Below are 13,900 nucleotides of genomic sequence, written 5' to 3'. Positions count from 1 at the left end.
CTGACTCTCCTCCTGACACACTTTTCAAAATGTACTTTTTTTAAATTCTCATACAAACACCTACCCCACCTCATATCTGTTCTTTTCTTGGCATATCTTTATCTTGCACTTCACCTTCACAATCTATCTTTTACCTCTCATACTTTATTTACTTTGCAACCATTCCTTGTATGCACACCTCTTTTCTGCCATCACTATACTCACTTCATTCCACCATTCACTACCCCTCCCTTCTGTTTCCATCCATCCCCCAACCCAATATGGGGTATTGGCAGTTTATCTTATGCAGTCAATATTTTTAGGACTTTAAAGAGACCCCTACAGACTAGAGTCATGCAGCATTCATTTATGACTAGACTAAGTCCCACTTAAAAATAAATACTGATCACTTTTAACTTCTATCCCTTCTTTCTACTAGCCTTACTGACTCTCTCCTACCTGTTTGACTTCATCTTTTCAGCACAATACTGTCTCCAAGGATAGAAAATCTAGTTATCTCTAATGAAATACTACCCATTTGCCTCATCCTACACACCATTTCTGCACATTAAAGTAGCATATAAACAATTTTTTAAAAAATACTCTTTTGATAAATTACTTTAATTTCATCATCCAATTTCTGTGTATCATCTTCATTATCATCTTCAAGTGCTGACAGGAACTTGTCTCCATAGCCAGCATCTTTAAGGCGTTGTTCAGCAGACAGCATACTAAAGAAGGCACAGCACTGTTCGGGAGATACCATGGCTCGGATCTCTTCTTCTGTAGGCAAACGAAAGTCAGGCTTGATGACCCACCAATTGCTGTCTACACCAGTACGCTTGAAGTCTGCACATGGCTTGAGGCGTTTTCTGATTGAACTTTCAGAATGTGCAGGAAAAGCTCGCTTTATTTCATCCATTTTGATCCTACGGGGAGTGTCTTTGCTTTTCCAAAACAATCTATAAATAAACACCTGAAACACAAATTACTGTCAGAATCTATCTTCCATGACTTGTAAAAGAAACTATAATGGTCATTTTGAACTATTGCCCATTTCTAATATTTGTCACTGTTTGATATTGAAATTAATTTTCCTTTTTTGTCTCCATGAAATTATAGAATTTGAAATTAAGGGTGGAAAGAGAGATGGCAGATAGGGTTAATTAAAGAATACTTCTTTGAGTATATGGAAAGAAAGAGTGAAAAAAGTCTAGTAGAATGAGTATGGAAGGCAAAGGTGGATGAAGTAAAACTGAAAGAAAGACTAAGTATGGGATGTATGGATGGGGTGGGGGGTGGCTTAAGTACAAGGGGAATGTCTGTTGATGAAGGAAGGCTTTTCACCCCTTACAAGGAGAGTAGCTGAGTCAAAGTCCACATCCACTTGAGGTATATTAAAATCCATTTAATGCCTCTCCCATCTTGGGAATACATGTACCTATGACACAAGAAATATAGCTTCCGGTTCCGATATGTGGACTTTTGGAATGGCTTGGTGGTGAACTGACATGGGTAAATAATGTTTATATGCTTAAAAATAAGTTGAATTAGAGTAGGCGATAGGAGTCTGGTTAACTAAACCATAATACTAGATGAACACAAAGAGAATGCAAAAAAAACAAGAGGTAGACTAAAGCCACTACGTAATATAGGTATACAAAATGTGCTTGCAACTGTGCCATGCAAAACATATGATGGTACGATTACTTCAAAGAAATTACTCACCTGAAGAAAATCTCTTATAAAATTGTTAGCTCTTTTAGAATTGGGGCCAGGCACTTCATATAGAGGACATTCTTGGCCAACTGTAAATAAAGTATCTACTTCACGGATACTGTAGCCATTGCGATTACGTATAATCAGGAAATCTGATGTTGGAACCTGAAAGCAAATGCAATTCTTTAACTTTTTCAAAGATTCAATAAATGTAAAAAATATATACATCCATAATCTATATACCAAGGGCATTTTTTCCTTTATAAGAGAGATATCCAAGTCAAAGGGCACATATCTACACCCACCCATTTAACTTACACCCATTCCACTCCCATCCACCACACTTTCCTCCCTCTAAATGGAAGTGTTGAAAGTGTGTGGACATTGAAGTGAGTCTGTGGTGTCCTGCTGCATACAGGGCATTGATACAATCTTATTCCTCTCTAGTATCACCTCTTGCAGGCTTAATTTCATCAAAAACAAAATATGAAACGTACACCTGTTTGCTTAAAGCAAGACTTCTTTATGATGATTCAGTTTAACATCATGAAACTCCCCCTATTAGGAGGCTAGAACAGTACCCCCTGTAGAGGAGAGGACTTTGTAGTGTGGAATTTAATGAACTATGCCCTTGGTCCAACTCGCCAGTGGCTCAAACTGCTGTCACCACAACCTCCACTGCAAGTAACAACACCCTAGCCCTTTCAGCCAGCAGGCCAAAAACTTACGACTGTTCTGTAGGAGTAGTTGATTACAAGCATTTTTTTTTCCATCTAGACTTTCTACATACCCTGTGCTGGTAAAGTGGTGCTCTATACATATTATTTTCCAGTGTCTGGATGCTCTGTCCAGGGTGCATTGCCCCAAGGAAGGGTGATGTATGGGCATAAGCAGTTTCTCCAAAGCGGTACTCAGGAGGTCCTTTGTCATTTCCAGCTCTTCGTTTGTAATAGTTCTTGATACGAGTACACATGCCCACCTAATATGATAAAAAAAAAAAAAATGCATAACTGTTCCTTTTTCAAAGCAAATCACTTCAAATTTAATATAACATGAAAAAAAAGGAAAAGCAATTATAACACAACTTACTAATTTACCTGAGACAAAAGTGGAGGATATTCTTCGCAATATTCCAACATGATAATGTCACCATCTTTACCAGTAAGGTCTTCCGCTGTGCGCATGAAGAACACATCACCTCCACCTGATGCAAGTCTCTCTTGCTCCCTTTGCTGCCAAAGTATAAGATAACATATCAGAGGACTGAAACATGATTATAAATAGAAGACACTAAACCTAATGCACACACTGTTTTTGATTAGACCAAAATTGGAATACACAGCAACACTATGGACACCCAGTACTAAAAAGAATATAAGGAAATTAGAAAGAATACAGAGAGCAATGACAAAGTTGGCACCAGCTCTTTCCAAATTAACATACAAACAAAGATTATCCAAACTGGAACTACCAACACTGGAGCAGAGGAGAAAGAGGTGATCTACTGACTATCTATAGAATCATGAAAGGAATGATTTACTAAAAATTGACAATGGAAAAATAAGGTCATGAAAAGAAACTCAAAAAGGATAACTATAGAAAAAAAAAATAGCTTCCCACACAGAGTGCTGGATATCTGGAACAACTTAGATCAGGGGTTCCCAAACTTTTCAGCTCATCGACCCCCTAGTAAAGTTTAAGATTTTCTATAGACCCTCAAACTATTAATTCACAAATTATGTCAGTTTATTATCATTATTGGTGTTGTTATTGTTATTAATGCTATCATACATACATACATATACCAAGGCTTTTTTCCCCCTTACAAGGGAGGTAGCCAAAAAGGAAAAGGCATAAAATCATTCCCACTCATTCCATCCCTAAATACACTCCACACCCCTCCAAAAAAAAAAAGTAAATTAATGCTAGCAATATTATTATTATTATAGTTGGCAGGATGGGAGCAGTTACTGGCTGTCAGTTTCCTTTATATGGATAAGAGGAAATAATCTAAGTAATAAGAATTAGTGGGATGGTCCACATGAACCACCAATGCGTTGGAAGTGCGGTGGTTCATGTGGACCAACTTGGACACCTTCCCAACTGGAGCGGGGTAGAGATTTTACAACAGGGGTTAGAAAAGAAAAAGACAAAACTAGTTGAGGCAGCATATATAGCATCTCAGCCTTGCCTTAATCACAGGGACGGATTCATCAAACTGTCTCAAATGTCCGGACGACTCATCCACCGGGAGATGAGGAAACAAGCGGACTCGAGTGGCGTGGGTTAGCAGGAACGCGGACATGAACGCGTGTATATATATGTTGATTTTATGCTTATGTACTCATACTCTGAAGAAGTCCTGTTAAGGACGAAACGTCAGTAAATTTACACTCCAACATTACTCGGTGTTTATCTCACCACCCTTCCACTCATTCTGTCGTCCTTCTGTCCAATATATATATATATATATATATATACACATACATAATACATACATACATATGCCAAAGGCTTTTTCCCCCTGATAAGGGAGGTAGCCAAGAAACAAAGGCATAAAAACCATTCCCACCCATTCTATCAATAATAATAATAATATGCTGGTCAAACAAAGTTGTTATATCTGCTTTACCACAAGAAATATGAACTACTAAATCAACAATACCTTTGCTTTCTTCTTTATTTCTTTAGTGAGTGGAAAAGATGGATGGGGTCCTGGAGCAGTAATAGCTCCATGGGAGTAGCGTTTCAGGGGAGGACGATGAAACAGTCGCAGTTTCTTTTCTCCCATGTAAGTAGGCACAAAGGGTGGCTGAAGCTCAACCTGGAAGCAAAATTTATTTGTATGAATGACCATTAAATTCGTATGGCAAATGTAATTGTTTCTACCTACAATATTAGATCAAGGATTTTTTTTCCCACCAAAAGTGCACGGCCCACTTCGTGTCGGAGAGAAAATGTGGTGAGGTGTTTATGCTGTGAGGTGCTTTTCAGCATCCATAATCATCACCTTTGCTCTATGTACTTGGTCTGCCAGCTGTTACAGCCCATGCAGTTTATAAGATTTTCTCTTAAAAATATACATACAAAGAAAGGTATGATTGTAAGTCATTGGGTCCTATCACATGGGGATTCCTAGGCATAAGATAGGATGATGCAACAATATCAGTCCCCAAAAATTTTTGCAAGACACATTCAAATATGATCTTTATCCAACTACTTCAGATTTCTAATTCAATTTTGGTCATGTTCATCCCTACAAGTTAAGCTCCAGGTGCAAATCATACATGGTTTCTATATCTCTTTCCTTAACAGTGCTTCTGATAGGATGGGAAGGCTAACATAGATAATGTTATACCTCTTTCATTATGAAGATAATGCCACATTCCACTGGGAATCAAGCATCTTTACAATTACAATTCTAAGATTAATGCTGTGAACAATTATTACATATATAACACTGATTATAATGATCACTAAAGAGATGATACAAGCCATTAACTACTACAGCAACATTACCTATTCATCAATGGCTGGTGTACATATTGTACATGATATTGCCACAACAGGACTGAGGACACTTACCACTGGAGTAGAGTGCTGAAGAAGTCCACCTCCCATAGCCATTTTGATTGCTTGCTCTGAAGACTTGGGCTGATAGTATTCATCATTTGATATGTTGTATGGATCTTTATCTGGGCTCTTTGGTGGTGGTGGTGGCGACTCCTCCTCAATGGTGGTGATGACTCCTGCTTTACCAAGCAAGATCTTTGACTTTTTAACATGAGGGTGTGGGATCTTGACTTTCTGGGGAGCTTCATCTGTAATATGCAAAAGGTATTTTAAATTCTGCTTTCCAGCAATTGTTTTGGAGGTAAAAACAGGGAGGGAAGGCAAGTCAGGTAGAAAAGGTGTAGGATCTTGACTTTCTGGGGAGCTTCATCTGTAACATGTGTAAGTATTTTTAATGTTGGTTTCCAGCTTTTGTTTTGGAAGTAAAAAGAGTAAGACGAGGCCAGCTGGGAAGAGGGGAGAAAATGAAGGGTACAGGAGGATGGATGCTAATAAAAGTGGAGGCAGTAAGGGAGACTTTGCCTGTGGCAGATAGATGCCAGGAAAATGACTGACATGAGAGAGAAAAACAAGATTACTACAAAAGAAAAGATACAAAGAGCATTGAAAATAATGAAAGATGGTGAGGTACCTGGGTTAGATGGATTTTATGTGCATCTCTAATGAACGGAAGAATGATTGTGGTGGAATGAATGGTGAGAGTGTTTAATGTGCACCTCAAGGAAGTGTAAAGGTGGAATGTATGTATAGTTCCATTGTACAAGAGAAAATGGGATAAGTATAAATGTAGTAGTTTTTGAGGGAGCACTGTTAAGTGTAGTCAGTATGGTATATACTGTGGGTATTAAAGGCAAGAATCAGGAGGGGAACAGACTGAGAAGAGGTTAGTGATAGTAGAGGGAAGAAGGTGAACCAATTATTGTTTGTAGATGACACTGTTCTTGTGGCTGCGTGAGAGTGGAGGTGAGTAGGTGAACCAGTTCTTGTTTGCAGATGACACTGTTCTTGTGGCTGAGTTGAAAGAAAGACTGAAGCTGCTGCTGGTGGATTTTGGGACAGTATGTAAGAGAAGGAAATTTAGGTTAAATGTGGGCAAAGTAAGGTGATGAGATTACAAAGGATTACAAAGGCAAAGCATGCCGACAGGAGACCTTTTGATCCATATCTAGGTCGGATGCAAAAAAGAAAAGAAAAAAAATACTGATGGTGGTAGTGGGTTGAAAGTGGATTTGAAGGGAGACACTGAAGGAAGTGAAGAGCTTTAAGTGCCGGGTTGGGTAGAAGGAAAGAATTCATGAGCTTGATAAGTTTTTATATATCTAACCTTTTGGACATAAACCCTTCTTCAGAGGTGCTACAGAAGACTGAACTTACATGGGTTTATATATGCAGTTCATCTCACTGGCTGCTGTACCTGTCCACCCCCCCCCATATCCCCACCCAAGACCCAGCCCACACACCATATTCCATTCCTTACATTTTGCTGCTGAGATCACCCAAGAGAGAAAACCTGTATTACTGGTTACATTATCAGTAGATATTTATTCTGATTCCATAATTTTTTCTCATCCTGCTGAATGATGCTCCTACTCATAGAGTAACCTAAAACAGGACTAATCCAATTTTAGACCATAAGTGCATTGCTTCTGACCTGGGCAGTGAGCAGGAGACAGGAATTACCCTTCATCCATGAAGAGCTAAGATGAGAGGGAAACAAACAGGTGGTGTATAGGAGTGGAGAAGACTGGAGTGGAATGGATGAGAGTGGGTGCATGCCTTGGCTGGCTACTTTCTTTATAAGGATGAAAGGCCCTATCTATCTATATACCAATGGCTTCTTCCCCCCTATAAGGGAGGTAGCCAAATGAAAGGCACATACCCACTCCCATCCACCACCCTTGTTTCCCTTTTATCTTAGCTCCTCATGGATGGAGGGTCATCCCTCTCTCCTACCCAATGCCTGGGTCAGAAATAATGCAACAAGACACAGCACATCCACAGCAGGACCACCCCCTCATGTGGAAAACAAAGAAAATGGGGAGAAATCTCATCAGGCCGAGTCAAAATATCATCCATGCAAAACCATTCTCCACTCACCCCTATCTCTTGCCTTCTCCCTTCCTTACTTGACAGGTATTATCCTCTTGCTCAAAGGCCCTTCCACCCTATCTGTCCATCTTACCTTCAGCCATCCCCTGAAGTTCACTCTATCCACCTCTGCCTTGTAAACCTCTATTAATAATCTTTCTTTACTCATTCTTCCAATGTGTCCAAACCATCCCAATAATCTTTCATCAGCCCTATCTGCCAGCTCCCTTTCCACCACTGCTCTCCTCCTCACCTCCTCATTTCTCACTCTATCCAACCTTGTAACCCCTATCATACTTCATAGATAGACAGCATTTAAAACTAACTTTGATCAATGGTGAAAAAGAGGTAAAACCCCATTAATATCTTTCTTGTAAACCTAAATTTGATAAATACTCAGCCTCTACTGATTTGAACATGTGTAAGGTACCACTACCTTGGGTAAGGGTGGCAGGATCGACGTCTTCTGGAATGCCAAGAATAATGTTCTCATCATTGGGATCTAGAGTCAGTACATTTGGCTCTGGCACCTTATCCATATTCTCTGGGTCCCAGATGATGTCATCCTCCCAGCGACTGTACACAAGCTCTTCGTTCTCCACAGGAAAGATGGAGTACCATGTGTCATCTGCATCCACTTTACTCCTAATAACAAATACAAAAATTATAAATCTGTAATTCACAATCTAAACAAAATAAAGAAGTTAATATAAACAAGCCTTTCATTCATGGCATTATGATGGCTGTAATATCCTATAACAACAACCTTTCCATTCTGGAAACTAAAAAATATGACATCAATAACCTAAAAAGGCCACAGATACTTTTATCTCAAGCACCCTTTGGCAGTTTGTCTGTGGTAACTAGAATAAAGATTTTACTCATCACATGCAGTGAAAGGGTACATCAAGATAGACTTGACTTTTTTGATGCACTGCTTGGTGTCTGAGTGGTATGTTGCCATTTTTCATTCATTCTTATTTATCTATTCTAAAATATAATTGTTGTTATTGTTGTTTGAGGGAGGGGGGGGTGAATGGGAGTGGAGTATGTGGGGATGGAATGGGTGGGAGTGGATTTTATGCCCGTTTTTTTTTTTTTGGGGCTACCTCCATTGTAAGGGGGAAAAAGCCTATGTTAAATGTTGTTTCTATTGATATTGTTGTTTAAAAGTTGTCTTGGCATGTCTTTCTGTATTGCTTCTGACTCAGGCAATGGGTGTGAGACAGGGACATCCCTTCATCCACATTCCACAAAGATCCAAGAGACTTTTTGAAAAGGAAAATAAATGGCTGTTGGATGGGTGTTAGGTGAGTGAAGGGAAGGTGCATGCTTTTGCTGGCTATCTTCCTTGTGATAGGAAAGAATCCATTTTATATGGATTGATTGATTTTCATTATTGCTGTTGGTGTTACTATGCTCCTTGCTCAACAAGAAGTTAAAATGAAAGGGAAATAATTGGGAGTGGAATGGATTGGGGTGGGTGCATGCCTTGGCTGTCTATCTCCCTTATACGTGGGAAGTAGCCTATTGGTACAGATAGAATAGATAGAATTTATTTTTTACATTCATTAGTTATGCTGGTATGATGTAATGAGATGGGTGAGTAGAATTGAAGGCTCTTGCATAGAACTGTGTACCTATCATTAACATATGATATTTTCTGGAGAGGATTTCGGTTTCTGTGAGCAAAGTGTTCTGTTGGGATAGTTTTGGTATATCCTGTTATTATTCTCAATGTTTTATTTTGTACAGTGTGTAAGGTGTCTACGTTTTCCTGATTATTGGGACCTCAGCTTTGGAAGCATAGTTGAGAGTGATTATAGTTTCTTTCCGTTGTCTGAAGCCTACTCTTGCAATTGATTTGATTATCTTTATTTTTTCTTAATTTTCAATATAGACCTTTGATATGGCTATCCCCCTTGTAAGGGGGAAAAAGCCTTTGGTATATGTATGTATGTAGATCTTTGACATGTAGGCTGAAGGTCTTGTGAATATAAAATATGAGGCCTACAATTTTGGGTTCTTTTCCAATACAAGGGTTTGGCCATTTAATTTCACTATTGAAGATTTTGTCTGGAGGGAGCATTGTTACTGATGATTTCTGGGATGAGGTTTCCATTGTTCTAGTTTGTCTAAGTGAACTTGGGTGTTCTTTGCCACTATTTTGTAGTTGCTAAACTGGATTATATATAATCAGGTGATGAAGCTCACTGGCTGAGCAGGTTAGGGCGTCATTACTTGCATAGAAGGTCGAGGTGAGGGCGGTTCGAATCCTGCCACCAGCAAAGTTGGACCAAGGGCATTGTTCATTAAATTCCAACCTACAAAGCCCTCTGTGAGGGGCACTGTCCTAGCCTCCCGATAGGGGGGAGTGTGTGACGTTAAACCATAGCAGGTCATCTGTGTAGGTGAATGCTCTGGCATTATGTTCCAGATCAGGTGTTAGGAAATTGCTTGCAAAGATGTGAGAGTATTGTTCCTTAGGGGGCTCCACTGTACAGTCCTGGATGTACAGCTGTTTTTTTTATTACTTTGTACTGTCTACCACATGTGGGTAAAAGTAAGGTGATGAGGTGTACAAGGGAAGAAAGTGGCAGCAGACTGGAAGTGAGTATTAAGGGAGAGAGACTGGAGGAAGTAGATATTTTTAGATATTTGGGTGCAAATGTGGTAGAAAAGGGAGGAGTGGAGGTGGAGGTAGAATGTAGATAGAGAGAAGTGAGTAAATGCCTTGGTGGATTAAAAACTGTAATGAGAAATAGACATTTGGAAATGGATGCTAAGAGGAGATTGTATGAAGGAGTGATTGTGCCGACAGCACTGTATGGGACAGAAACATGGAACATAAAAGAGAACGAGAAAAGGAGTTTGAATGTGTTTGAGATGAGGTGCCTGAGAAGTATGTTAGGGGTTACTAGGCAGGATAGAGTGAGAAATGAGGAGGTGAGGAGGAGAATGGGGGTGGAAAGGAAGTTGGGAGATAGGGTGGATGAAAGAGTATTGGGATGGTTTGGACACATGGAAAGAATGAGTGAAGAAAGTCTAGTAAAAGAGGTGTGGAAGGCAGATGTGGAGGGAGTGAACAGGAGGGGTCAACCCGGGATGAGATGGATGGATGGGGTAAAAGGGGCTTTGGGTAAGAGGGGATTGTCTGTTGAGGAAGGACGAGAGAGGACAGAAGATAGGGGTGAATGGAGAATGGTTGTATATGGATGATGTAATGCATGAAGTGGAATGGGTGGGGAATGTGGGGTGAGGGAGTATGTATGAGGAATAATTTGACGCAGCCCAAAGGGATTTCTCCCTGTCTTCTCCTTTTCTGCATGAGGGGATGGAGAGGGGGGGGGGGGTGCACCGATTTAATGAAGTGGCCTTGCTGTGGATGTGCTGTCTTGTGACACTACTTTTGACCCAGGGCAGTAGGTGAAATGCAGGGATGACCCGTCATCCAGAAGCTGCCAAGATAAGAGGGAGGGAAGAGGGTGGAGGGGAGTGGAGTGTGATGGGGATGGAATGGGTGGGAGTGGTTTTATGACTTTGTTTCTGGCTACCTCCCTTATAAGGGGGAAAAAAACCTTTGGTATATGTATGTACTGTCTACCAGATAAGAAGTCTCTAGATTGGGCCCAGAAACAAGCAAAATAATGTACAAATGTGATGGAATAATCCAAAATTATGTTTTCTACACCAAAGCCTATACAGATTCCAAGCTGTGCTTTTTCCCCTTCATGGACTACATATGGCAAACTGACATCTTTCAGAAAAGTCTCTGTTCTACACCAACTTTAGAGAACTCCATCCACAATGCAACCTACAGCATACATATACCATACATATACCAAGGGCTTTTTCCCCCTTACAAGGGAGGTAGCCAAAAAGGAAAAGGCATAAAATCATTCCCACCCATTCCATCCCTGAATACACTCCACACCCCTCCACCCTCCCTCTTATCTTAGCACCTCCTGGATGATGGGTCATCCTTGCTACCCTGTGGTGGGGGAAAAGAATACTGCCACCAAGTATTTCCACTTGGATCGTAAGAGGCGAGAAAAAAGGGACGGGGATTGGGACTAGGCATCCTTCTCCCTGTAGCCCCACAGGGGACATTCCTAAAAAAAGTAAAGGCAACCTACAGAGTTTGTGATTTTCCTTTACTGTGCTTGGCAGATGAGAACGGAGTAGACACTTTGGCTGGCTGGCTGAAGCCCTGTGCAGTACGGTTGTAACTGCTTGGCACCCAACCTGCTGCCATATTTTTTCTTTTCTGGTTCAGCTGAGTGGATGAAAGTAAGAAGTTTCATTAGTGAAGTACATAAAATGACATATTTTGATAATTTACTTTAGGCTCATCACAAATTGCAGAACCTTTATTTATAAGTTTCTACTTACCTTATACTTAATGTCATCACCATTCCAGATGATGTCTTCTTCCCAGTTATACTGTGTGATCATGTGAAATGCTTCATCTGGTGTAGGGTCTTCCTCACCATCAGAACCTAGATTCAGTGTGGTCAAGCTCTTATCTATTGGACCACGTGTAGACTCAGTTTTGACCTTGATTTCCTCTGTAAAGTGCTCTTTACTTTTGTCAGTGCTTGGTTCTTCAGGAATGATCTGTTAAAAAAAAAAAAAAACAGGTGACTTTCTTACATTTTTTTTACATACAGGTACCCCATATAATTTGTAGGGATTAAGGGAATCTGCCCTTTCCATACATACATACATATACCAAAGGCTTTGTCCCCCTTACAAGGGAGGTAGCCAAAAAGAAAAAGGCATAAAAAAACCATTCCCACCCATTCCATCCCTAATACACTCCACTCCCCTCCACCTTCCCTCTTATCTTGGCACCTCCTACCCTTTCCAAATTGGGAGAAAAAAAAATCCATGAATATGTGCAGCTAGCATATATAGTACACTATTGCCTTACAATGCACATAAAGAACATTTTAGCACTAATATGAGATGATGCAGTAGGATCACATATGTTCTTCTTGTTCTTGTGGAGATAATGCAAAGTGGATTCATTAATACCAAAACAACAACTTATGTTCACAGCACTCTTACACTTTCAACATATCAAGCAATTTAATCTTTTCTGTGAGGGTCATCACAGCTCTTTGAATACTTGAAACTGCTCTCATAACCACCAGAAGAATAAATACTGCTCTTAAAACATAAGTGAATTTAAAGCAGTTTGATTAATGAAAGCATAGAGAAATGGCCAAATGAACTTAATTCTTATCCTGTATATTACATAAAAGCATACATACATACATGTATCAAAAGGCCCTTTCCCCCTTTTAAGAGGGTAGCCATGTCAAAGCCCTACACCATATCAAATCTGCCCTACACCATTCTCAAACCTATTTGTTGCCCCTCCTATCTTACCTTAAGGAAGAAAGGTCATCCTTGTCTTCCACCACATTTGCTCAGGTCAGAGGCAATGCAGTAAAATATGGAACCTCCACAGCAGACTTCACCACTTCATTACATGGTGACTCCCCTTTACCCAGTCAAGAAATATACAGAACAAACATAAAGAAACCCTTTTGGGCCACATCACTTCCTCATCCATTTACAACTACAGTACTACCTCTCATTAACGGATGTTAATTAGCTGTGTTTGCGGTGTTTTCGGTGTTTTTGGTGCAGTTGTTTAGTGCTGTGCAATCACTTTGCCACCCAAAAACCACTCCAAATCAACTGATTATTCGCATCAACGGACACCGTTACCCCACTTTTAGTCTGTTAACGAGAGGTAGTACTGTAGTTTCTACTTGAACCTATATTTTGCCCTTTCCTGATTGACATTCCTCTCACCAATTACCCCTTCACCCTATCTTTCCACCTTATTCTTGGTCTTCCCCTCAACTTTACTCCATTTGCCTCCACTTTCCACACTCTTTCTGCTAGTCTTTCTTAATTCATTCTTTCCATATGTCCAAACTATCCCAACATTCTTTAATCAACCCTATCTCTCAGCCACCTTCCCATCCTCACTCTCCACTTCACCTATAAATTTCTCATTCTATACATCCTCATATGTATTCTTCTATCTGTTTCCTTTAATTTCAAATCTCTGCACCATATAGTGCATTTATCCCCAGATACCTATTTCTCATTTTTTTTCATTACCTACCACCAAACATTTACCTACTTACTCTATACAGGTAGTCGTCGACTTACGACCGAGTTCGGTTCCGACAGACAGGTCGTAAGTTGATCTGGACGCAAGTCGGATTTTATATATATACATTATATATTACCCGTTATATATTATTTTTCTTACTGTATATATGTTTTGTATATTATATTTAACATACTGAAATAATCTTAGCATCTTTGAACTATGTTGTATAGTATTTTTAACCTTTTTATAATTTTATCTGATTTTCTTTGGGAAACGTAGCTTAGGCCTAAGCATACTGAATAAAAACCTATCATCTTTGACCTATGATATTAGATACTGTATTTTTCAACATTTTTATTATTTTACCACCAGACATTCTCTAGGAAACGTATGCATACTGAATAA

At 39.7% G+C, this 13,900-nt stretch overlaps 1 protein-coding gene across 1 annotated transcript in view; it reads right to left on the bottom strand.

Annotated features, from left to right (window-relative positions):
• Window positions 1-13,900, bottom strand: part of LOC143037167 (transcription initiation factor TFIID subunit 1-like) — a 69,848-nt gene that overhangs the window by 35,341 nt on the left and 20,607 nt on the right. Inside the window, exons 7-15 of the mRNA XM_076205285.1 lie at window positions 11,752-11,976; window positions 11,496-11,635; window positions 7,796-8,004; window positions 5,284-5,519; window positions 4,364-4,522; window positions 2,796-2,930; window positions 2,489-2,677; window positions 1,708-1,863; window positions 599-955 (exon numbers count right to left, since the gene is read on the bottom strand). Of these exons, the coding sequence (XP_076061400.1) occupies window positions 599-955; window positions 1,708-1,863; window positions 2,489-2,677; window positions 2,796-2,930; window positions 4,364-4,522; window positions 5,284-5,519; window positions 7,796-8,004; window positions 11,496-11,635; window positions 11,752-11,976 (1,806 nt within the window). The remainder of the gene's footprint in view (window positions 1-598; window positions 956-1,707; window positions 1,864-2,488; window positions 2,678-2,795; window positions 2,931-4,363; window positions 4,523-5,283; window positions 5,520-7,795; window positions 8,005-11,495; window positions 11,636-11,751; window positions 11,977-13,900) is intronic.

Source organism: Oratosquilla oratoria, chromosome 21 (genome assembly GCF_046742065.1).
Source record: "Oratosquilla oratoria isolate Oo_2021 chromosome 21, ASM4674206v1, whole genome shotgun sequence".
Classification (NCBI taxonomy): domain Eukaryota; kingdom Metazoa; phylum Arthropoda; class Malacostraca; order Stomatopoda; family Squillidae; genus Oratosquilla; species Oratosquilla oratoria.
Note: the sequence above shows the minus strand (reverse complement) of the source record. Positions and strands in the feature narration are given on the sequence as shown.